The sequence below is a fragment of the Pezoporus wallicus genome, unplaced genomic scaffold, assembly GCF_028554395.1.
Source record: "Pezoporus wallicus isolate ANWC-B61680 ecotype Strahan unplaced genomic scaffold, APGP_CSIRO_Pwel_v1 contig_4046, whole genome shotgun sequence".
Lineage (NCBI taxonomy): Eukaryota > Metazoa > Chordata > Aves > Psittaciformes > Psittacidae > Pezoporus > Pezoporus wallicus.
Window position 1 is genome coordinate 250515 of NW_026638285.1, and position 24977 is coordinate 275491.

The window sequence follows — 24977 nt, forward strand, 5'->3', positions numbered from 1 at the left end:
ATTGCCATCATTTTTATCTTGGTCCTCAGGTGCTTCCTTATCAATGCTTATCTGGGACAGTGCATAGCTGATTCTATGGCTATCTTCCACTAGTCACTGTGCCAACTGCTCCTTTCCTTCTCGCCCGCAAATGGCTGGGGCACCAGCTTCTAAGAATTACTCATCAAGAAAATGATTTGCTTGGTGTCTGAACGGCTTTGGACTACCTGTTCTCCACTTCTGGAAACCTGCCTTCTGGAAGTCCACTTGCCCTTTGGATTACCCTATAGTTTGACCCAGTGATCAGTGACAAATTCAGACTGTTGTTTTTGAAGGGCCAAAGATTTTAGTTGCCCAAACTTTGTAAGGTCCATCACCACAGTAGCAGTTAAAGTAGCAGAAGTCAAAGGTGCTTCACCTCTTCCAGTAATAAGGCTGCTTAAAGGCCAGTGATTGATTTTAGGTTGAACAGTTCCTGTGTAAGTGTGGCTTATGAAGACCACATAGTGTGTGTAGCTTATGAAGATATCATTTCTGTGCTGGGACAGTGTTCTGGTTTGAACGGAACATCAAAACTCCTGCAAGTGATCACATGGTAGGTTATCAGAACAGGAAGGCTTCTCCTGGTTCGTTTTCAAACCTGGGAGATGGGCTGTGATGAAATTGGGTAGTTCCGTGAGTTTTCTGTGAGAAATTTTAATGAACACATATGTTGCCAGGATTGTACAAAGAAAGGCAGAGAGATGTCTTAGGGGTCATATCTCTCACCAAGAAGTGAGATTTGTACTTGTTTTTTGGCTTTGTGCAGTAGAAGGCACAAAGTCTTCTTCCACTCAAGTTACTCAAACTTTTGCCTTTCTTGTTAGAGTAATTTTTCTCTCTTCCTGCTTTGCCTTTGAGTTTGAAGAGCCATAGAGGAAATTGTGTTTTATGGTTGTGATGTAAGAAACAAGATCCACAAGCCAGAAGAATTCTCTTTCTGGGTCATTTGGACTTTTCCCAGTAAATTAAAAGATTAGGTGAGGTTATGCCACCTAAGTAAAATTTTAATACTACTTCTGCTGTCTCACAAAATTTGGCAGTCAGTCTTTGAAGACTGTTCTCTGCTTTTGGACTCAGTTTCTTAAAGGAAGAGAAATCTCACTGAAGAGAACTTTAAAGTAGAAGGATCTTACTGAAATTACCATTGAGCAGTAGCTGGCAGGCATGTCTTGTTTCTCAAATGGAAAATCTCACTCATTCTTTCTGGATATCTGCAAAGCAACCATCATCTCTTGGTACACAAGAGATGCTGTTGTATATAAAATAATACTATTTATGTGAGTTCCCCCTGCTGCCACTAATACTGCTTTATATACATGAGTTTGCATAGGAAGTATTCTGGAGAAAAATACGGAGTGCAATTATTTACTAGTAGTAATTGTAGATCAAATTCCCTTTTTTTTTTTTACTACAGCCTTAGGAACACTAGTTTTCAGCATATTCACTTGTTAATACAGATACTAGAGAGGGACTCTTCATCAGGGACTGTAGTGACAAGACAAGGGGGAATGGCTTTCAACTCAAACGGGAAGTTCAGGTTAGATTTTAGAAAGAAGCTCCTCTCTGTGAGTGTGGTGAGGCACTGGCACAGGGTGCCCAGGGAAGCTGTGGCTGCCCCATCCCTGGCAGTGAACAGTGTTGGATGGTGCTTGGAGCAATATGGTCTAGTGGAAGGTGTCCCCGTCCATGGCAGAGGGTTGGAACTGGATGAGCTTTAAAGTCTTTTCCAGCCCTGATTCTGTGATTCTCATCACAAGTTCTTACCTCCTGATCCTTGGTATCTTGTCCTTCTTCCATCTCCTGCTGCCTGCTTTTCCCTATCCCAAGAGTTTCTGTGAAGGAGAACTCACAGTTTGATTATGCACTATGGGCAGGTCCTTTCTTTCAGCTTTAGGATGCCCAACTCTGTTTGCTTTGGAGATTAAAACATACCTTCAAATAACAAGATTTTGTGGTGAAGACAGAAATTCAGCTATGTTAGTGGTAAGTTTATACTTCGTAGTTGAAATGGGATTATCAAACTGTGTCCCAGCACTGCACTGTGAAAAAAAAAAAGCCCAACCACCCCCCCACCCCACCCCCCCTCAGTTTTTTAAATGCAACTAATTGTCTCTTGCAAGCTGAGGTATCACTGAAGAGGCCATGTGTTATCAGAAGATTTAGTTGCTAAAATCACAGGGGGAGTGGAAAGGAGAAGGTAGTGGGAACTAGCTTTTCTGCATTTAGTGTTACACAACTAAATAAAGAGAAAATAAAGGGAAAATAAAGGTTTATCCAGGAACATGTGATTACCTGAGATTCATGTCTGGAAAACTGGAGGTAGCTGAGGAATGTGGTTGCAGTTGCACCACAGATTACCTTCCCTTAATTTATTTATTTTTCTTTTTTATGTCCTGTATGTAGAGTCATGCCATCTACAGTCATGGCAGGTCCTGTCCTTACTATCTCATGCCTTTTGACATTGAAATGGCTGAATCATTGTTGAGTTTTTTTTTAACAATTTTTTTTGTTTTGTTGGTTTCAGTCACTGATTGACCCTTTTTTTCCACTTCCTTTTTTTTCCCCTGTCTCTCTGTGCTTCGCTGGACATGGCCCGTAGGGGAGTTCTCAGGTGTGTATCTCCTTTCCTCAGTTTCCTTTCTTGTTTCTTTTTACCTTGTTGAGGTCAAATGATGTGGTATACACGTGTGATACTCCCCTGCTCTTGTCCAAACACGGTTGGCTTTGCAGACTTCTCCTGCCTTGCTTGGTTGCCTTGCAGCGGTGGGTCCCTGGGCAACAGGATATCCCCCCTCTATGCTCACGCCCGTTGCATTTCAGTAAGCTTTTCTTGTGTGGCTTTATGCAGGTTTGTTACACTGGCCTGTCACTCAAGTTCTTGGGTCTCAAACTACTGTTTTTTTCTGTCAGGACGGATGCTACGGTTGGAGCAGAGCTTGGGTGGGCATGGAACTGAGTGAGGTTCCCACTGTCCTCTCAGTGAACTGTGCTGTGAGGAATCCCTCTGTGTCCATGGTAGTCACTGGGTTAGTGGATTCACACTGGCCTTCTGGGATAGCTGTAGTAGTATTAAAGACACTTGCTTGATGGATTAGAGTGGCACAGCCTCTGTCTTGCATGGAAGCTTGGCCTTTCTGGCAGAACTTGTGGTACCTCTGTCTTGTTTTAGTGGAGGAGACTTGCTGCCTTAGGGCCATGCTCTGTCCTCAGAAGGCACTTGGGCCTTAATGGAATTTCAGATGAAGTCAGGGGGATCTCTCTTGATTTCAGTGAAAACTGGATGAAGTTTTCTCTGTAGTGAAGGCAGATGCGGTACCATAATACTATGTGGTAATGAGCTCTCTCACATTCCATTACCCGGCACCTCTTGCTGTTGGCTTTAGGGTTACAAAGGAAAGGAATGGCATCATCCTTTCTCTTAGTTCAAACTGCTTTTACTCTGAGCTGCTTTTTCATGGATGTTTCTCAGAAAACCTCCTGCTGAAGTTGAGTTGGAGTTTGTCAGAGTGGGGAGGTTGATTTGTGCTTGTACAAAAAGTCCAGATGAGAGCTTTGATATCCACCCTCCTTTTGTTTTCCTCCTGCCCTTATCCTTCCCTCTCCTTGTTCATAACGTCTGTTGAACCATCTTGTTGTGAGGATCGGAAACTCAAATACCTCTAGTGCAGGGAAAATGATGAAGATAGAAGAAACTCATTTTGAGCTTGTCCTGACGTCTGAAGTGTAAATCTCTCTTAGGCCAGGCTGCAGCAAAACAAGTGTAGATCAGTTACTATTGAGCATCACCTCTAATGGCACCACACACAGATGTACATATGCTGATGAGCTGCTCTGTTTTCTATTTACAGACTGGTACTTAATGACTGCTTTTGTTTTTCTCTTCCTTTCTTCCCCTTTGTCCCCATCTCTTTCTGTTCCCTTTCTCGTATGGGATGGCTCTCATAGTACGGGATGATTTCTTTGGTAAGGCGAAGGCCTTTTTTCTTTTTTCTTTTTCCTTTTTTTTTAATGTGCATTTTTTTCCTAAACTTCTTCCATTCACTCAACATCCCTCCATGTGTCTTGCATTTCCTTGGTTTGTTTTTTTTTGTGATGGTGGTGTCACCTTTCCAAGAAGCAGGATGCAGCTGGTCAGTAGCGGTGACTTGTGGATTCTCCTCTGTTTCTTGTGGTGGATTATCCACTTTGATGGTTCATACTATTTGCCTGGCTATGGAAGGTGGACAGTGTAGGATGGGCTCTGTTTAGGGCTCTGTCCATATGTCTTTTCCCTTTGCTTCATGCCACAAAGGAGTAAAGAGATCTCCTTTTAGTCACTCCATGGTGTTTTGGGTTTTTTTCCCATGAGTAGGACCGTCCCATTACAGCCTGCAGTTATCTTCTACCATACATTCTGTGGCTCTAGGAGGCTTCATCCATTTCTTGATTGCAGGACTAGCCCTTCAGACCTCTCACTGGTTAAAGGTTTGGGCTGCACTGTGTCACACACTAATAAAGTAGAAGGTGTGCTGAGGATGCTGATGTTTGGATGCTGTATGGCTTTTAGTCCTGGTATGATAGCTCACTCTCTTCACTGAGTTCCTTTCTCTCCCCAGAAGAGCTGCAGAGAAGGATAGATGACTCAAGGATAAAAAAAATTTAGTCCAAAAAAACTGTGGGCTGAAATCTTTCCCTTGATGTCCCTCAGCACCTGTAATGTCCTTGTGCCATTTTAATGTCTTACTGGCAGGATATTTGATCATTTGTAGAATCACTAAAAAGGAACATAATTTAAAAGAATTTAATAAAGTGATGACTTCTTGGTCTTCTAATCAACATATGGCATGCTACAAAAGAAAGGGCTGTACTCACCAAACCAAAAACACACTTGAATTTACTCTGCAGTTAGTGTCTTTTTTGCTATTTGCAGTATTCTCTAACACAGCATCCAATGAACACTTTGCCTGAAACATCAAAGTGATTAATTACCTGCCTACTGATTTTCCAAAAGTTACTTGAAAATGCTGCTTCTTACTTGTTCTTGCTGGGAATTTGCTTTTGCCATCATAAATTCATCCCATTTAAATGTGGGAAGAGGAGAGTTGTGATGTGTTCTCACTTCCTGTATGGTACCATGTTTTTCTTAACTTCCATTTACTTCATGTTTGTGTTGTTTTTATTTTATTGAAAATATTAACAAATCAATCATCAAATAATGGTTCATGAAAACTGTTGATGTTTTTGCTGTAAAGGAAGTGGTAGTTCAGAGGGCAGGACAAGGAGCACTTCAGCACACACACTGATGGTTGTGAGGCTTCTTCATGTTCTGGGATCTGTGGTGAGAAGTGAGCTACAACCTTCAGCATTGTTCCCCAACAGGGAGAGGCCTCTTTGCCTTCAGTTCTCAGGTGGCCTCTATTCCCCATTGTAAGACAGAAGCTGACGCTGGCAGCCAGCAAGATCCTGGCAGCAGGAAACAATCCACATGTGCTTTTGGTCCTTAAATTCCTTTCCGTTTGGTTTTGTGAAATAACTGAGTTTGACTTTCACTCTTAGCCCTAGATTTTTCAAAGCGCTTGCATCCCAGTCTGCATATTGCAGTCACTGTATGTTGATGTCCAAGTGCAAGTGCAGTGTGTCTGATTTACATGTTTTGGGTGTGGGTCTTGAGTGATGGGACTGAGACTTCAGATTTTAAATGTGTGAGAAAACTTTTAAACGTAGAGAGATCAACAGACAATATGAAGTCTTATTAAAATTGCTCTCATGGAAGGCTGATAATGGGAAGCCTTTCATATGCATGAAACTGGTCACAGTCATGATTCCAAATTAGTACCACGAAACAGAAAATTTGGCTTATACTGAGAAGGAAAGAAAACCACTGATATGCAGATCTGGCCAGCAATTTTGACAGTGTTTTGCTGTCCGCTGTGAAAAACCCATGAACTTCTTCCTTCTTTCTGTATGAGTGATGATAAAAAGTGGTTGCAGTAGCTCATGGCTGAAGCAGGAGTTACTGACTTGACTTCCTCTGATTGGCATTAGTGAAGCTTTCCTCTGTCCCTCTTAAGGGAGCCTGTGAAAGTTTGGGGTAGGAGGCTAGGTCTGCATTTGGGCTCTTTACAGAAGGACACATGGGTGTCTTTGCTTGCGCTGCATGGTCTTTCAGCAAGAGGTACTCCACTCTCCACAACAGGATACAAAGCCTAGAGAAGCCTAACAAAAGCAATTTCTCTTCCTCAAGCATGAGTCAGGCAGTGCCACACAAGCTTCACATTTCTAGGGGAGCAGGTGAAAACTTCCTGGCCTTTCTTTACAGGAATGGGCAAAGAAGTGGGGAATCTGCTGTTGGAGAATTCGCAGCTACTGGAAACCAAGTAAGGAACTTGCATGCTCTGAATGGCCTGCCTAGTAGTTACGAATGACACGTCATCTTGAAGTAGGTCTTGGACAAAACTCCGGCCTCACAGGGGCTTGCTTGTTTGTCTAACAGGTTCTCTTGAATACTTGCTGTTTGTTCAATTGTAGAAGAGGAATTGCTTTTCTGAGCAAGTTTCCTAACTGTTTCCTTTCTGGAGGCACTTGCAGTCTCTTAGGCATGTGCTGTTAGGGTCTGATCCCAACTGAAATCGGTGCCAAGCTTTTAATTTTCAGTGGTAATCTAGGTGTAGGTGTGATCCTCTGTGAGGACATTGCTGATTTTATTTGCAAGGTTTGCCATTTGGAAAGATAATTTTCTTACTATTGAGAAGACTTTTCAAAGATTAAAGAGATGATAGTGGAGAAGCAGACAATGTAATGGACTTATTTTTTGAGAAAGGCCGACAAACCAGATAGTAAAGCTAAGCAGCCAAGAAGAGGAAGGTAGAGTACTCTGAAGGCAGAGTTTGAGAACTTTGTATGATAGGATGCTGATTTTAAAGATTTTAAAATACTTAACGATTTAAGATATTGGAAATGCTTATTTATATCAGCATCATCCACAGTTATCTACAATTACAGATAATAGCAGTTATGAAAGTTGTATTTCAGATCTTCAGTATGTTAAAAACAGATTTGAGCCTTATACAGGTGATAGGTTACCCTTACACCTGCTTCCTGCAGTATTCTCCTATCTTCTTGAGGAGATGGTCTGTCAGTCAGGATTCAGGACTGGCCAAACCTCATCATGACCAGTTATGGTGATCCTGTGTTCTTCTGCATCTCCTTCTTGCCCAAATCTTCTTTTCCATGAATTAGAGCTGGTCTAAGTTGTTTAAATACACCCATTTCAACTGTCAACTGGTTTTGGGCATTTTTTGCTTACTGTCCCTTTCACACCTTAAAGAAATGCTTTGAATGTTGTGAAGAATGATTTGATTGCCAAGGTGGACCAGCTGTCTGGAGAGCAGGAAGTGCTGAAGGGAGAGCTTGAAGCAACAAAGCAAGCCAAAGCCAAAATGGAAACCAGAGTCAAGGAGCTGGAGGAGGAGCTGAAAAGGTGAGTGAAAAGGAAGCTGGGAGGACATGAGTGTTAAGCCCATTTCCTCTGCTGGTTTTACTGTGTTCCCCTCATGGAGTTCAAGGTACCTTTACAGAGTACTTCAAGGCTGGTGGTAGCTGACTAGGAGATATTTTTAGTGTTATGTTGTTTTTGCTGAATTGGATTATTGAACTTTAGAAAACCTGCAGTTTTCCTCTCCAGGAATAGGATTCTGCGGCAAATCCAGGCTTCCTGGAGCGAAGCGTTCAGGGTTTCAATTTGCAATAAAAAAAAAAAAAGGACTTTCAAAACCATCAGTTTTGAAGGAAACTGTCAGGAGTTTCATCCTCATAGCAGCCAGTATAGCTCTGAGGGGAATGAATGCTCAGTTAATGAAAGAGCTAATACAGCTTCCCACAAACAATATTTAAATGCCAGTATTGGCAATTGTTTCATTGTTCATAAAATGAGAAGAAGAGGCAGAAGAGATGTTAAAGTCCTATGCAGGTAGCATTTGGAGTGATCCCACTTCTTATTTTCCACTCCATCTAGAGAAACCGAAGCCTGAATGCCTAGCAAAGCCTGTGATGATTTCACATCCATAAAACTAAAGATGTCACATGGAGCTCAAAGAAATATAATTAGGTTTTAACTTGCACTGCAGTATCTCAGTGAAGGGGACATGTTTGTTTTGCAGCTGGAGTCTGGAAGGTTGCCTCTGTAATCCGAGCACAGAATGACCAAGAATAACACAGACTGGTCATTTAGGTGTTCAAAATGTCTGAAATGAAAGGCTCACAAGCAGTGGAAATTACGACTGATTTTTTTTTTTTCTTTTTTTAATGTCTTCTGAGTCATAAAAATATATCATGTGTATAATATAATAAATATGCTGTAGGGACATGGACTTCTAACTGACAAGTGTGTGTTTTTTAGATGGAGACAGCTTTTTTTTTATGCAATGTCTATACTGGTAATAAAAGTTCTTGTAATTCAGATGGGATTGTATGACTGCACCTTGGTATGGAGTTTAAAGAAACTAAAAGCACTCAGTTAAATACGTTATTTTATTAACATGGATGTGCTGTTCTCTTCTTTACTATTATGGCAAACTGTCCTTCGCTTTAGAAGCTTTTTTCACTGCACTGAAAACAGAAGTGACCCAGAAGAAGACCTTGAGCCAGTATTTTTACTGTTGATAATGGCTCAGTTTCCCCATGGTGAAGATCTCATCAAACATTTGAACATAGACTATGGCTCTGAAATAGAAATTGGCTGGACTGTTTCAGCAGTCAATATTTTGGTGCTTGCGTTAAATGTTCCAAATAAATCAGGTGACTGTTGGTGAAGCTGTTCAGAGTAATGTGCTGCAAGAGAGAGGGAAAAATATCAGAGAGCTATCTCATGGTTTGTATGGTTAGCTCACAGTTCGAAAGTGTTTCCTTGTGATGCATGCAGACAGAACATCCCATAGATGGTTCTCCTCCTAAAACCTCAGGGCTAGCTGTGGTTTCACTTGCTAAGTTGGATGCCTTTCTTCCTCTTTCCTAGAGTGAAATCTGAAGCCATTGTTGCCCGACGAGAACCCAAAGAGGAGGTGGAGGATGTAAGCAGCTATCTCTGTACAGAATTGGTATATTACATTACTAAAATGCCTGCGGGGAAAGGGGGTTTATATACTTACTCTGTATTAGTTCATATATACTAGTCCCAAAATGCATCATGATCTGCCTGTGTTAACAGTGAAGCTAAAGCTGGTGAACTGAGGGTTGTTGCTGACGGGTGTTGCTAGCCATGAGATTACCTCTTCAGATGACTTTCAAACCATAGTTTGGTTTGAAAAGATGAGCAGCTGACACAGTGCTAGAGCAGTGCCTGCTCTAGCACCATTTACCTGCTTCTCCCTAATTTTGAATTAAAGCCTTGTGTACAGTGTGATTTCTCTCAGGGTCTTGTGATAGTCAGGCTTCTCCAGAAACAGTTGTCTTCACTTTGGCAAGGAGACTGTAAGCCGTGAGGACATTGTGCAGAGAAATTCAGGTTATGCAGTCAGCTCTGCATCAGTAACAGCTGCCTTGTATTAGTTCTGTAATTCAGTCTTGCAGCATTGTTTTTCTCGTTATTTGTTTTACACAAGCTAGTAATGCCTGTTACAGGGTGCAGGCCAAGGCGGCTTATGGGCGTGACAGCTCTTGCAGCTGTTCTGGCTAAGCTAGAGGTTTTTCAACAAAGATGAGCTGTAGCCAAAAAAACTCAACCCAAGCCTAAGTACTAACAGAGATTTTTCATGTCAGTGTCAACTCTGCTAGGACAGGGAATTAGATACACTTCAATATTACTGTGTTCTTACTTTGCGAAAGGTACTAGAGCAGACTCAGTTTGAGCCTAGTTCTCTTGATTTAACTGGGATAAACTTGTTCTGTTGAGAATTTAGGTAGTAAGAAAATTTTCAAGTTATTATTGTAAAATGCTGAGGAGGGATGAATTTCTTTTAAGGTGAGCTGACAGAAGGTCTGGTTTTTTAATTAAAAGAAAAAAGCTTGTAAAATTCCTTTTAATTTATGCAATTCTTGTTTTGACTGCTCATACAGGTGTATTCCAAGTCCAGGAAGGCTGGAGAGGGACTTGGTTAATTTATGCTATTCCAGCTCCACCAGTACTCACCAGCCAGGCTGAGCTTGGGAATTGCCAATACAGAGGCAACCCAGTGCCACTTCCTAGTAATGAGTTCCCAAAATCTTTAGAATTTCCTTTTTGGCAAATATTTTCCCTAGCTTAGTGATGTTACTCTCATTTTCCACTCAAAGGAGACAAATCAAATCTCATTCCTGCTGCCTCCTAAGCCATGTGCCCTCATTGGAAGGCCAAGTTGTGTCACCAGAGAGGAAAAGGCTTTCCTTTAATTTCTTGTGCCCTGCACCTTTATCAGTGTGTTATTACAGAATGCCTCCTTCCTAGTCATGTTGAGAAAACGGATAGCATTATGTGGTAGCTCCCTGCTGCTCATGCCTGGCTTTGCTAATGAACTAAAACTTTGATTTCCAGACTTCTGGATCAATGGACCACTGTGTATTCTCATAATTCCTTGCAGATGATGAAAACACCTTGCTGGCAATAGTCCCTGCATGGGGTTTTCAGTTTGGTGATGGATTTTATTCCAGTTTCCATGGGTTGGTAGAATACCCCAAAAGTCCATGGGCTGTTGTTTGGAGTTCACTTGTCTAGAATTAGCACCTCCTAATGGGGAATTCTGGGGCTAATCAAGCAGAGCAGGAAGCGAACTAACAAATCTGTCTTTCTGACTCCTGACTTGCCCTGTACTAACATCAGTCCCATTCCATCTTTTGTTGGCTGAAGCAGTGCTCCTCCCCTCTGCAGGACAACATTCCCATAGCTCAGCGTCGCCGCTTCACCCGTGTGGAAATGGCCCGGGTTCTAATGGAGCGCAATCAATACAAAGAGAGGTTGATGGAGCTCCAGGAGGCTGTCAGGTGGACAGAGATGATCAGGTGAGACTGGATATTGGTGAACATTCCTATTTAGGAGAGAACCTGGCCATGGTTGACCTCATGGTCAGTGGAACCCCCACCAATAGATAGGTTGAGAAGTGTTGAAAGTTTCTGCAAACTGTAGATGCTTCTCTCCTAGTAGCTAAATTCTTTCCCTCTTATTCCTGAACTTGGGTTGCAAATCTCAAGTTGCCATTTTTCTTTGGAGACACTGGGAAGTTCTTTGTCTTGTTTGTTTTTTGTGAGCTAATTACACTAGAAGAAGCTGTAGGGAAGAACATTGCTTCTAATTGAATTCTAAAGGCTATGGCTTGAATTGAATATTATGCTGGGGTTTATAGTTACCAGCCTAGTACTGATAATATTTCAGGGAGTTGATAAAACTCTAAGTTGAACACACTTACTGTCACTTCATGTCTACATTGAAACATAAAATAGTTGTGTGTGCTCACTTCCTCTGCTGTGTTTTGAAACATGTCAGAATGAATTCTGAATCTTGACATGGCTTTCTTGATGGAAATGGCCTGTTCATTGGCAAAAGCTTGGGTAAGAGATGCTGAAATTAACGTGCTTCTGCTGTGTTCGTCGTTAGAGCTTCCCGTGAGCACCCATCCGTCCAGGAGAAGAAGAAGTCCACCATTTGGCAGTTGTAAGTTCTTTGGTGTTTTGCATAGCATTGAGAAAAGGGGAAGTGTTGCCAATTCTGCTTTAGACAGCAACTTAGTAGACTTCAGCATTAGTGAAATGTCAACTAAAAGTGTTGTTAGCTGAACCCATTTGCCTTCAAGGGCTTCCTTTGTTCTTAGTGAAATTCAAAACAGATCTGAACCTCTGTACTGGTTTTGTTTTACTGAATGAAAAAGATAATGAGTATCCTGGAATGGCAACATACATACACTCACGATCAGTTTTAATAAAGGGCTGTTTTCAGAAGGTATTTGTTTCTGGAAGCTAAAACCTCATGTCAGTCAAACTGAGGACTTGGCTCTCTGTTTGAAATAGGATAGTTTTCATGAAGGGCATACAGCCCCTGATTGCATACCTTGTTTTCCTTGTTGTAAATCTATGATGTGTAATCTCTGCCAGTATGTTTTCTCTTATCTCTGGGTCTTCTTCTGTCCTCAGCTTTAGCCGTCTGTTCAGCTCTTCCTCAAGTCCCCCACCAGCAAAGAGGACCTACCCGTCTGTGAACATCCACTACAAGTCTCCAACAACAGCAGGGTTCAGCCAGCGTCGCAGTCACACCATGTGCCAGATCTCCTCTGGCAGCCGCACCCTGGAGTTCTTCCCTGAAGAGTGAGTTCTCACACCGTGTGCCAAGCCAGCTCCCCCTGCAGCATTCCCAAATAGGAGCTTTTCTTAAAATAATCTGTTTTCTGTGTTAAAAAAGGTCTGTGTGGTGTTAATATGTTTCTGTTCCTTGTGGTTTTGGTTTATCTCTGTGATCTTTCACTCATCAGTTACCACATGGGTGGTGGGCTCGGCAGACTTCGTTCTTTCAAACATATCAGTGCTGTGGCGCTCTAGGCTGTGATGGTTCATCTCAGTAGGGACCACTGTAGACTTGGGCTGGCCTCAACCCTGGTTCTGCACTCATGTTTGCAGACTGTGATAGAATGAAGTAGGGTGGTTGTGGTAGAGAGTGATGGCAGCACTGGGACAGCAGGGTGGAATGTCTTGCCCGACCCTATTGACAGGGAGTTCAGGTGAAGACAAAAGTTCTCTCAACAGCACATTTAGGTTACAATATTTGGTTTTAATCTTGGAATGATATTTTAAAAACCTATTGAGAGCCAGTTGATTCCCTGTTTCTGAAGGGTTTTTGGAGCATTGAAGTGGAGATAACAAAGATTTGGCCTGGAGCTATAGATGCAGGATGCTTGTCTGTGCTTCCTAACAGAGTTTTTCTCTCTCTGATGTCCTGCATCTGTTTTCAAAGATGGATTTAGTTTGCTTTGTGTTTCCTCCTGCTATGGTGATGCTCCCTCAACCTTCAGTTTCTGTTTTTAACCACAGACTAAGAAGTAACACTGTTGGTTCTCTCCTCAGTGACTGCACATCCTCAGCACGTCGTGAACAGAAACGGGAACAGTATCGCCAGGTCCGGGAGCATGTGCGGAATGATGATGGGCGATTGCAGGCCTGCGGCTGGAGCCTCCCTGCCAAGTACAAGCAGGTAGGAACCTCTCTCTGGGTAGGCTGAGGCAACATTGTCCCTCGCAGTGAAACCAGGGGAGACCTAACTCTCCCACTGGTAACCTTAGTCCTTAAATATTTCAGTTAGAGGTTTCATATGCATGTATGTTTTCATGATAATTGTAGGCACAAATCAAATCAATGTTTGCTGTATCCCCACCGAAGTCAGTAGAGGGAGCATTCCTCTGCCTGCATGAAGGTGCTGAAAGAACCTACCTTATACCAAAAGTAATTAAACTGTGTTGTCCAGGCCCCATTACTTAATCATAGAACCACAGGATCATAGAATCACAGACTGATTTGGATTGAAAGGGACTTTAAAGTTCATCAGTTCCAACCACCTGCCACAGGTAGGGACACTTTCCCCTAGACCAGGTTGTTCAATGCGCCATCCAACCTGGCCTTATTTACTTTGTTATTGTAACCGGGCTTGAACATTACGTATTTTGTTTACACTCGGAACTTTACCAGTCATTCAGTATAAAAGCCAAATGCACTGCAGTTTGCTCCCACTTCTTCCCAGCAGTAACACAAAATCAAATTTCATCAGCCTCATTTCTTAGCCTGTAGGCTAATTTCATTTAACTGGTCAAAGACCATCTGAAAGGAAGGAATCTTGCAGTGTGGTTTGAAAGTGAATGGTGTCCCTGCCCGTAATAGTGGGTTGGAACTAGGCGATCTTTAAGGTCCCTTCCAAGCCAAACCATTCTATGATTCTGTGAGTTTCAGGCCATGATGGAAGGAATGCCAGTGTTCTGACTTCTTTGCAGGGAGCATCCATTAACAACCCATCCGTTAGCAGTCTACTAGCAGTGCAGTGTGTCCTCTGTTAACCGTAACTGGGGCACGATATCATGGGGAGAGAGGCATACTCTAGGGTAGGCTGCTCCCTCCCTGCAGGGACTCTGTTTCATACAAGATGTGAGATGAAGCCTTAGTAGTACCCACGTCATAGACTATTAAGTTTGGTTCTGCCATAGTGGTTATGGATCTCTCTTACCATAGCTTGGTGTTTACAGCTTTGTACTGTCTTTTTCCTCCTCTCTTCCTCCACAGCTGAGTCCCAATGGCGGTCAGGAAGACACTCGCATGAAAAACGTCCCCGTGCCCGTATATTGTCGCCCATTAGTAGAGAAGGACCCAACCATGAAGGTATATTGTCTCTGCATACCATTCGAGTCCAGAAAGCGGACATGGAATAAGCAAGGAGTTTTAATCACTAAATGTGCAATTTTTACAATAGTCTGTATTTTTCTTAAATTATATATTCGAAATTTCAAAATCTTCTGCTACCTTTTTTAGAATATGGTTTCTAGTGTATGTAGGGAAAAAAGTACATCTCTGCAAGGACATCATTCTCAGCAGATTTTGGTTGCCAGGGCCTATGGTTCTGTCTTACACCTTATGCTTTTTGAGACAATTCTTACATAATATCAATTTTGTGCTTATAAGACTTCTGGTAAAACTTCTTAGGGTATAATACAAAACAATAGAAATTAATAAAAATGATTAGGTGAAAGTAAAAATGCATTTCAACACTTCAGATTCCGCTGTTGACAGGGATCCACTGGTAACAGGCCAAAATTACCTAGAACAGGTATTTGTGAAGCTGCGTCTGTCAGTACTAGAGTAGAACTGCAATAATAGAGTAGAACTGCAGTTGAGGATAGGTCATCTCTCTGCACATTTATTGGCTATAGCTATTTGTTTTGAAATAAGCACTTTGTTGTGAACTTCATTCAGAGCTGATTCTGGGATGTCATTTTGATGTTTCGGTTGTAAGAAAATTCTTACTCTGTTAATTGTTTCTAGCAGTTTGACTTGCTTTTTGGATAATACTCTCTTCAGCATCTTTCCATTATATATTTGGTTTTGGACTTTCCTTCCCAGCATTCTCCTAAAAAACTGTCTGGAAGTAGTTCCAGGGCGTTTAGCTAGATTGGTTTTCAGAAAATATTGTGTGCTGCTTTCACTCTGCACTAGTTATGTAGAGAGCTAAACCAGCTCCTTTTCCTTTTTTGGGGGGGAGGGGTGGGTGGTTGGGTTTCTTGTTTTGTTTTGTTGGGGTTTTAATGCTGTTTTGTTGTGGTTTCATTTTTTACTGTCGTAGTTCTGTAAATAGCGTTTTCAGCTCCGACAAACTGATTTTTGGGCAAAAGCCTTATGAGGAGGCAAGAAGAGTGCAAGGGGTGGGAGGGGGACACGACTGCCGTGAATATATTTCCTCAGCCAAGCAGTCGCTGTCAGTTGTAGTTAAGCAGTCATGCTTTTCTTGTAGCCCAGGCTAGTAACATCTGCCATGCCCTGCTTGCTTTGCTACAATGGCTTAGGAACCCCAAAGTCAGAAAAACTGAGGAGCCTGGTTTTAGGCACCTGATTTATTATATTTATTTTCTTTAAATCTTTCATTTGCGTCTCTGAAGAAAAAAAACAACTGACTTGTCGTGGTTTAAACCCAGCCACACAGCTCGTTCACTAACTCCCCCTCTTCCTCCCTCTTTCTTTCCTTGCCCCCCGCCTCTGCTCCCGGAGGGATGGGGAGGAGAATCTGAAGAATGTAACTCCCGTGGGTTGAGATAAGAACAGTCCAGTAACTGACGTATAACACAAATCACTACTGCTACCACCAGTAATAACAATGATAAGAGAAAATTACAAGGGAAGAGAATAGGATACCACCTGCCGAAACGAGTCCGACCCTAAGAGAGAGCCCCATGGCCTTCCGGGTAACTCCCAGTTACCTCTCTGGGCATGACGTGCTGTGGTATGGAATACCTCTTTGGTCAGTTTGGGTCAGGCGTCCTGTCTCTGCTTCCTCCTGGCCTCCCCTCCTCCCTGGCAGACCATGAGACTCAAAAAGTCCTTGGTCAGAGTAAGCATGACTTAGCAGCAACTAAAAGCATCGGTGTTATCAGCACTGTTCCCAGGCTGAAAGTCAAAAACATAGTGCTGCACCAGCTACTAAGAAGGAGAAAAAATGACTGCTACTGCTAAACCCAGGACAGTATCCACCCCTTATTCCATACCATTTACATCTCAGATCCCACATTTTCAATATACCATCGCTCTTACATGTATATATACATCCACATACACACACAGACAGAGAGAAAGAGATCATTTCTTAGTGCATGGACCAAACTCTATAATGCTGCTGAGTCCATTCAGTCCATAGTATCAGGTTCCATTTCTTGTAACAGTCTTTCAGGGCAGGAAAGGCTGTGTGCAGTGTTGGATCGTTGCCTGCTGATGCTGATCATTCCTTTACTGCAGAACTCATCTGGTTCTATCAAAGTTCATTCTCTGGGATGATGGTTGGGGGGAAGTCAGGGCCAGTTGCTGGTGACTTGAAGACATCTAGTTGATGGGCTATAAAAGTATTACACAGCAGGCAACAGCATACAATTAAGTTCATTGGCTGTTTTCCCCTAAAATCAAATCCCCTTGAGGTATACGTCGGACTTCCCCATCTTCCCGCATTACCCACCAAGTATATCTGGGTCCCTGAGCAAAAGCAATCCCACAAGTGGGTTTGCCTTTACCTGAAGCAGGAATAACCCAGACTGTCTTCCCCAGCAAATTCTTTATGTGCACCACAGGAACTTTGTCCCCCTCTACAATATATAAAAGTTCTGACTGGGCTGTTGGCAGATCCTCTGGTGTTGACCAACCAGGTGGCCTTTGGTAAGTGTATCCCAGTGCTTGAAAGTTCCCCCACGCATTGCTCTCAGTGTAGTTTTTAACAGCCCATTGTACCGTTCGATTTTCTCAGAGGCTGGTGCATGGTAGGGGATGTGATATACCCACTCAATGTCTATAAGGGTGTTCCGGAAATGAGTCCCATTGTCTGACTCAGTTCTCTCTGGGATGCCGTGTCAGCAAAAAATCTGTTTCTCAAGGCCCAGGATAGTGTGGAGCACAGCATATGTTTCCAGCCACCCGGTGGTTGCTTCCACCATGGTAAGCACATGGCACTTGACTTGGCGGGTTGTTGGCAGTGTGATACAGTCAATCTGCCAGGCCTCCCCATATTTGTACTTAAGCCATCGTCCTCCATACCAAAGAGGCTTTAACCGTTTGGCTTTTTTAATTGCAGCACATGTTTCACAGTCATGAATAACCTGGGCAATAGTGTCCATTGTTAAGTCCACCCCTTGATCACGAGCCCATCTCTGTGTTGCATCTCTGCCCTGATGGCCTGAAATGTCACGGGCCCACCGGGCCAAAAATAATTCACTTTTATGTTGCCAATCTAAGTGAATCTGAGCCACTTCAATCTTAGCTGCTTTATCCACTTGTTGGTTGTTCTGGTGTTCCTTAGTGGCCCAGCTCTTGGGTACATGTGCATCTACATGGTGTACCTTCACCACTAGTTTCTGCACCCAGGCAGTGATACCTTTCCACAGTGCAGCAGCCCTGATGGGTTTACCTCTGTGTTGCCAGTTGCTCTGCTTCCATTGCTTCAACCACCCCCACAGGGCATTTGCCACCATCCATGAGTCAGTATAGAGATAAAGTACTGGCCACTTTTCTCGTTCAGCAATGTCCAGGGCCAGCTGGATGGCTTTCACCTTGGCAAACTGACTCGATTCACCCTCTCCTTCAGCAGTTTCTGCAACTTGTCGTCCAGGACTCCATACAGCTGCCTTCCATCTCCGATGCTTTCCCACAATACGGCAAGAGCCATCAGTAAACAAGGCATACTGCTTTTCACTTTCTGACAGTTTATTATATGGTGGGGCCTCTTCAGCACGCACCACCTCCTCCTCTGGTGACATTCTGAAATCTTTGCCCTCTGGCCAGTCCATGATGACTTCTAGAATGCCTGGACGACTGGGATTTCTATTCGAGTTCGTTGTGTAATTAGTGCAGCCCATTTACTCCATGTAGCATCAGTTGCATGATGTGTAGAGGAGACCCTGCCTTTGAACATCCAGCCCAGCACGGGCAACTGGGGTGCCAGGAGGAGCTGTGCTTCAGTGCCAATCACTTCCGAAGCAGCTCGAACCCCTTCATAGGCTGCCAGTATCTCTTTCTCAGTTGGGGTATAGCTGGCCTCAGATCCTTTATATCCCCGACTCCAAAAGCCGAGGGGTTGACCTCGAGTCTCCCTGGAGCTTTTCTGCCAGAGGCTCCAGGTAGGACCGTTCTCCCCAGCTGCAGTGTACAGCACATTTTTTACATCTGGCCCGGTCCGGACTGGTCCAAGGGCTACTGTATGAACTATCTCGCGTTTAATTTGCTCAAAGGCTTGTTGCTGCTCAGGGCCCCATTTAAAATCATTCTTCTTCCGGGTCACATGATAGAGAGGGCTTACAATCGAACTGTAATTTGGGATGTGCATTCTCCAGAACCCCACTGCACCCAAGAAAGCTTGTGTTTCTTTCTTATTAGTTGGTGGAGACATTGCTGTTATCTTGCTGGTCAGATCTGTGGGGATCTGGTGATGTCCATCTTGCCATTTTATTCCCCAAAATTGAATCTCCTGTGCAGGTCCCTTGACCTTACTCTGTTTTATGGCAAGACCGGCTTTCAGCAGGATTTGGATTATTTTCCTCCCTTTCTCAAAGACTTCTTCTGCTGTATCGCCCCACACAATAATGTCATCAATGTATTGCAGGTGTTCTGGAGCTTGCCCCTGTTCCAGTGCAGTCTGGATCAGTCCATGGCAAATGGTAGGGCTGTGTTTCCACCCCTGGGGCAGTCGGTTCCAAGTGAACTGGACACCCCTCCAAGTAAAAGCAAACTGTGGCCTGCACTCTGCTGCCAAAGGAATGGAGAAAAATGCATTGGCAATATCAATCGTGGCATACCACTTGGCTGCCTTTGACTCTAGTTCATACTGAAGTTCTAGCATGTCCGGTACGGCAGCACTCAATGGTGGTGTGACTTCATTCAGGCCACGATAGTCTACTGTTAGTCTCCATTCTCATTAGACTTTTGCACTGGCCATATGGGGCTGTTGAAGGGTGAGTGGGTCCTGCTGATCACCCCTGACTCTCCAGTCTACGGATCAGCTGATGGATGGGAATCAGGGAGTCTCGGTTGGTGCGATATTGCCGCCGGTGCACTGTTGTGGTCGCAATTGGCACTTGTTGTTCTTCAACTTTCAGCAACCCCACAGCAGAGGGATCTTCTGAGAGACCAGGCAAGGTGGACAGCTGCTCAATTTCCTCAGTCTCCAAAGCAGCAATACCAAAAGCCCATTGGTACCCTTTTGGGTCTTTGAAGTACCCTCTCTTGAGGTAGTCTATGCCGAGGATGCATGGAGCCTCTGGACCAGTCACAATAGGGTGCTTTTGCCATTTCCTCCCAGTCAGGCTGATTTCAGCCTCCAGCACAGTCAACTCTTGGGATCCTCCTGTTACTCCAGAAATATAGATGGGTTCCACCCCTTGACAGCTTGATGGCATCAGGGTACACTGTGCATGTGTATCTACTAGAGCCTTATACTTCTGTGGGACTGATGTGCCAGGCCATCTGATCCACACAGTCCAGTAAATCCGATTGTCCCCTACCTCCACCTGGCTGGAGGCAGGGCCCCTCTAATGGTCATCACAGCATTGGACACTTAAGTCGTGTTGAAAGGGATTATTCTTTGTTATCACAGGAGCTGGAGTAAAATCAGCTCTTCCACTCCATCTGGGAAACTGCTCACCAGAGACTGAAGCCGTAGCTCTCATGGGATGATCAGTCTTGGCCCTTGCTCCCCTCTTCAATTCACGCACCTGTTCCTCCAAAGCTGAAGTAGGTTTTCCATCCCATTTTGTCATGTCTTCTCAGTGATCCTGCAGGTAAAATCATAGGGTGGCCCGTGGTGTATACCTGCTGTATCTTCTCTCTTGAACAATACGATGCCTTTTGTTAATAGCTGAGACATGTGTTGGTACATGTGAGGAGCTGGATAAATCAGATAGATCGTCCCTCAATTTGTTTGAGATCCTGGGACAGTTTTTCCACAGCTGAGATGATGGAAGGGGTGAGATTGTCTTCGAACTCTCAGAGTTTATGAATCATTTCATCCACTGTTAGTGGTGCTATGTCATTCCAGGTTACTGTTGCCAATGAATGGGCATATGATGGTGGTGCATTCCGTGTAAGTTTTTGCCACATGGGTCATGTACATTCGACTTCATCTGGGTCTATGGGTATATCCCCGTTATTCAGCTTGATGTGATAGATCATCTCTGCAGTGGCTGATTCCCTCAGAGACTGGATGCCTTTGTGTAAAGTAGTCCGTTTGGCTGAACAATTCATAACATCGTCCTTGTATGGAAACTTTTCTTTCACAGCTGCCAAGAGCCGCCTCCAAAGACTGAGGGGCTTTTTCTCTCTTGCAATTGCTTTGTCAATTCCCCCTTCTCTAGCAAGTGATCTCAGCTGCTTGGCTTCTGTACCTTCTAGTTCGTGACCATTGGCCCCGTTGTCTCAGCATCGGAGCAACCAGGTGATGATGTGCTCCCCTGGTTGACGGGGAAAATTTTTTTGTGTATTCCGTCGCTCGGTTGAGGTCCAAGGTCGAGAAGTCACCTCTTCTTCTTCTTCGTCATGTGATGATGACTCCTGATCAGATGCTGGCCCGGGTGGTGAATACATTGTTTCTTCATCTTGCTTCACCCTTCTTGCTTCTTTTTTGCTTGTTCTCTTGCATACAGGGGCAACCGATATTGGTACGAATTGGTCCTCTGATTTAGCTGCAGTGGTTATCACTGTGGTTTGAGTAGTGACTGTACTTCTCACTGGGGGTGGTGTAGCTACTGTGGTTGCAGCTGGGGTAGTAGCCACGCTGTCTGTTGTAGTCGAAGTTTGAGTAGCTGCTGTACTTTTTGCTGAGGTAGCTGCACTGTCCATTGAAGCCAGAGTTTGGGTAGCTGCTGTGCCTGGAGCTGGAGTAGCTGCACTATCTGTTGCTTTGCCCTCAGATCCAGGGATATTTTTTTCCTTTTGAAGGTGCTGGATAGTGTTGAAGGCCCTGTAAGCATAGGTTAAGCCCCAGCACTTTGCCATGATTTGTCTGTCTCTGGTGTGGCCAGAATGACCACACACCTCATTTAAGTGTTTTACTAATTTTTCTGGATTTTGCAGTTGTTTGGTGGTGAAATTGCAAAGTACCGGAGGGGCCCACTGGCCTAGATACTAGCCCATACTATCCCACACACCCTGCCACTCATGGCTGTCCAGCCTCGGGGAAAATCTCTTTGTCCTCCTATATCGTCGTTTAATCCCAGACAAGACCCAAACCTGACTCTGCTTAACTCTTGAAATCAGACGAAATGGTTGTGAGTAAAACACACTGTGTATGTGTGCCAACATGGTGATCCCCATCACGATCAGCAAATAGGTCTCAAGGGTATTAAAAGGCCATTCAAAAACTTCAAAACTCTAAAATGATGCTGTAAATGGTCTGGGGAGGGGGACTGAGAGGGTAAAAGAACGTCTCCTTCACAGGTTGAGCACCTGAGAAGGAGAAAAAAGATGTGTAATTGCTAAGCACTTTTATTATATAACTCCCAAAGTATAATGGTGGTGACCACACTGGGAACATAAGCCAGATTAGTTTCATGATCAATGATTCTATTGTATTACAAGTCATTACCATAAAGTACAATGAGACAAGAACCTTAGCCCAAGCCCCACACTTGAAAAACACTAACACAGCAAGTATCGGCTTTAAGTAAGGTACAATATACTGAAACTCTGAGATCAAGAGGAACAACTTTGAGAGCCAGTAAATCAGCATTGTGATGAGTGACTATTAATCTAAACCAATGAATGCTTATCACAAATACAATTAGATGCTCTCTGGTCAGATCTGTTGATCTCAAGATCCGGTTATCTCAACTCTTTGTGCCCCACGTTGGGTGCCAGAAGGAATTGTCGTGGTTTAAACCCAGCCACACAGCTTGTTTACTCACTCCCTCCCTTCCTTCCTCTTTCTTTTCCCCCAACTCCCCCCATCTCTGCTCCCGGAGGGATAGGGAGGAGAATCGAAAGAATGTAACTCCTGTAGGTTGAGATAAGAACAGTCCAGTAACTAACGTATAACACAAATCACTACTGCTACCACCAATAATAATAATAAGGGAAATAACAAGGGAAGAGAATAGGATACCACCTGCCGAAACGAGTCCAACCCCAAAAGAGTGCCCCGTGCACTTCCAGGTAACTCTCAGTTACCTCCCTGGGCATGATGTGCTGTGGTATGGAATACCTCTTTGGGCAGCTTGGGTCAGGTGTCCTGTCTCTGCTTCCTCCTGGCCTCCCCTCCTCCCTGGCAGACCATGAGACTCAAAAAGTCCTTGGTCAGAGTAAGCATGGCTTAGCAACAACTAAAAACATTGGTGTTATCAGCCCTATTCCCAGGCTGAAAGTCAAAACACAACACTGCACCAGCTACTAAGAAGGAGAAAAAATTGACTGCTTCTGCTAAACCCAGGACATGACTTTTGCTGGTTTACAGAGAACCTTTATCTTGCTTCCAGTGAATTTGACGTCTTCTAATAGAGATCAACAAGGTCTGTTATTTCCAGCTCAATATTTTAGATGTTTGGCATGTATCCACAGTTCTGTACAAAGGTGCCTGATTTTAATGAGACCTTGGAGCCTACATAATTCTTAGTTCAAGATTCCTGTTTCTGTTGCTTAGCTGTGGTGTGCAGCCGGAGTCAATCTCACAGGATGGAGACCTTTGGAGCAGGAGCCTGGGAATGGGCAGAAATTGGAACCTGGACGTGATCCCCTTACCTGTGATAGGGAAGTGGAAGGGGAGAATGAGAAAAGTAACCATGCGTCTCCTGAAAAGAAAAAGGTCAGAAAAAAAAATGGATTTTTTTTTTTTTTTCTCCCTTCCAGTGTTTTGTCTCATTCCAGCCATGACATGCCCCATCTCTCAGTGCCTTTGTATTAGGCTATATGGTGCTTTAACTTACATTTTTGAGGCATCTTCTTGTAGAGCAGCATTCTGGTGTTCTGGTTGTTCAGTAACTTTCTGTGTTATTTGGGATAAATCATCCAGGATAAAGTTCTCCAACTTTTGCTTTTGAAATGTCCTGGTTTTTAATATTCTTAAGTGTTTGGGATTTTTTTAAAGAACCAAGCTAGAATTTGCAGGTGATAATACAGTGTTTTATCCTTTGTGGTTGTGGGTTTTTTCCCCATGACTGTCTTATGCTGCTGCTATAGTCTTCTGAGATCAGCTTGCCTAAGCTGGTAGGTTGAGTGCATCTGAGCTCCATGGCATTCTGACTGAAGTGAATGTTCAGCGATACATGAGTAGACATCTCAGAAATTAATGGTCAGACTGCTTTAGCCCTAAGGAGCCAGATAGGCTCTTTGGCCATTGTTCCAGATGCTAGTGCAGCAATGTGAATAAAATTTGCATAGCTCATATTGTTTATTTGCATCAGCTAGGAAGAAATGTGGCTCTTTGAAGCTGACATTCTGGTATTTGCATGTCTAAATGTTGCCAAGCATTAATACGCTCAGTCTGATTAGAGAGGAGCACTGATTCTGCCCATATGTTTGCTCTCCTGAAGGGAAAGGAGCTCCATGAAATGGATGCCACATCCAGCCGTGTTTGGATCCTCACTAGTACGCTGTCAACAAGTAAAGTTGTAATTATTGATGCCAATCAGCCTGGCACAGTGGTGGACCAGTTCACTGTCTGCAATGCTCATGTGCTCTGCATCTCTAGCATCCCTGGTAAGTGGGGCCCAGGCACTGGCTGTAGTCTCACAGGGTCACCTTCTCCACTGAGGAATGACAAATGTAGTGTCCTCACTTCAGAACTAACCCTTGTACTCTGTTGCATGTAATTGTCCCTCAAAACCATAACTCAGATCTTGCCTTCTTGTAGGACCTTCCATGGAGATCCTTCACTGTTGAGCATTTACTAAGTCATTATTTTGACACATAAAGGATGGCTCCTTGGAGCAAGAGTGAGCCTTGCCCAGTTTTGAGAGGGCTCTGTAGATGGCCTGGGTGTTGATGCTAGGGATGAGGGGATTCACCGTGAAATTGACTAATGCTGTGGTGCCTCCCTAGAGCAGTGAACCCCAAAGGTCAGCATCTTCCATCCACATGGGTACCTCAGGAGTACTGCTGTATTTAAATTAGCAGTGCCAGCTAGATTTATGGGAGAATCTGTTCTTTGCCCTTCAGCGGCCAGTGAGAGTGATTATCCTCCAGGAGAGATCTTTCTGGAGGGAGATGTAAATCCTGAAGAGTCATCTGGAACAGATGGTGTCTTGGCAGGAATTACTCTGGTGGGCTGTGCGACCCGCTGCAACGTGCCACGAAGCAACTGCTCCTCGCGTGGTGACACACCTGTGCTGGACAAGGGACAGAGTGAGTTTTTGGACATAAAACTTAATAATAGTCCAATTACAGTTAGTCCCATATGAGCTTATGGTATTACAGCTGTGTCATCCTGTCCTTGATTTATCTACTTCAGAGGCCTTAAGAAGTTTCATTATGTGGCACAGGAAGACTGTAGCCCCTTTTGGTACATTTATCTTTAGAGCCCTTCTTTTCTCTCAAATGGATCCACATCCTGCAGCGCTGTGGTTGTCATACAGTGAAGTATTTTGGACAGGTCATATGTTTGCCCTCCTGTGGTTACTTCTGTTCTCATTGCTTTCCCTGCTGAACCAGTGTCTACTCATGAAGTCAGTTAAGACCATGAAAACCATAATGATACCCTTGGTGACTCCATAGTGCAGTAGGCAGCCCTGCAGAACTGATGTTTTGCTCGTCACAGATTGTGTCTTGTTTTAAAATAGCCTCTGTTCCCCATCAAAGTGGGAAGCACT

At 43.8% G+C, this 24977-nt stretch overlaps 1 protein-coding gene across 33 annotated transcripts in view; it reads left to right on the plus strand.

Moving 5' to 3' along the window:
* Positions 1 to 24977, plus strand: part of MAPK8IP3 (mitogen-activated protein kinase 8 interacting protein 3) — a 79777-nt gene that overhangs the window by 39701 nt on the left and 15099 nt on the right. For 12 of the 33 annotated variants that reach the window (XR_008972276.1, XM_057410285.1, XM_057410296.1 and 9 more), the window contains 13 exons: positions 2621 to 2632; positions 3967 to 3984; positions 6320 to 6377; positions 7328 to 7480; positions 9014 to 9095; positions 10820 to 10971; positions 11564 to 11620; positions 12097 to 12267; positions 13021 to 13147; positions 14224 to 14319; positions 22814 to 22975; positions 23703 to 23868; positions 24328 to 24513. Coding sequence is in view for 32 of the 33 variants with exons in the window: in XM_057410285.1 (XP_057266268.1) it covers positions 2621 to 2632; positions 3967 to 3984; positions 6320 to 6377; positions 7328 to 7480; positions 9014 to 9095; positions 10820 to 10971; positions 11564 to 11620; positions 12097 to 12267; positions 13021 to 13147; positions 14224 to 14319; positions 22814 to 22975; positions 23703 to 23868; positions 24328 to 24513 (1440 nt within the window). In the remaining variant the exon portion in view is untranslated. The remainder of the gene's footprint in view (positions 1 to 2620; positions 2633 to 3966; positions 3985 to 6319; positions 6378 to 7327; positions 7481 to 9013; positions 9096 to 10819; positions 10972 to 11563; positions 11621 to 12096; positions 12268 to 13020; positions 13148 to 14223; positions 14320 to 22813; positions 22976 to 23702; positions 23869 to 24327; positions 24514 to 24977) is intronic. The other 21 variants (XM_057410290.1, XM_057410307.1, XM_057410297.1 and 18 more) reach the window with 12 other exon arrangements.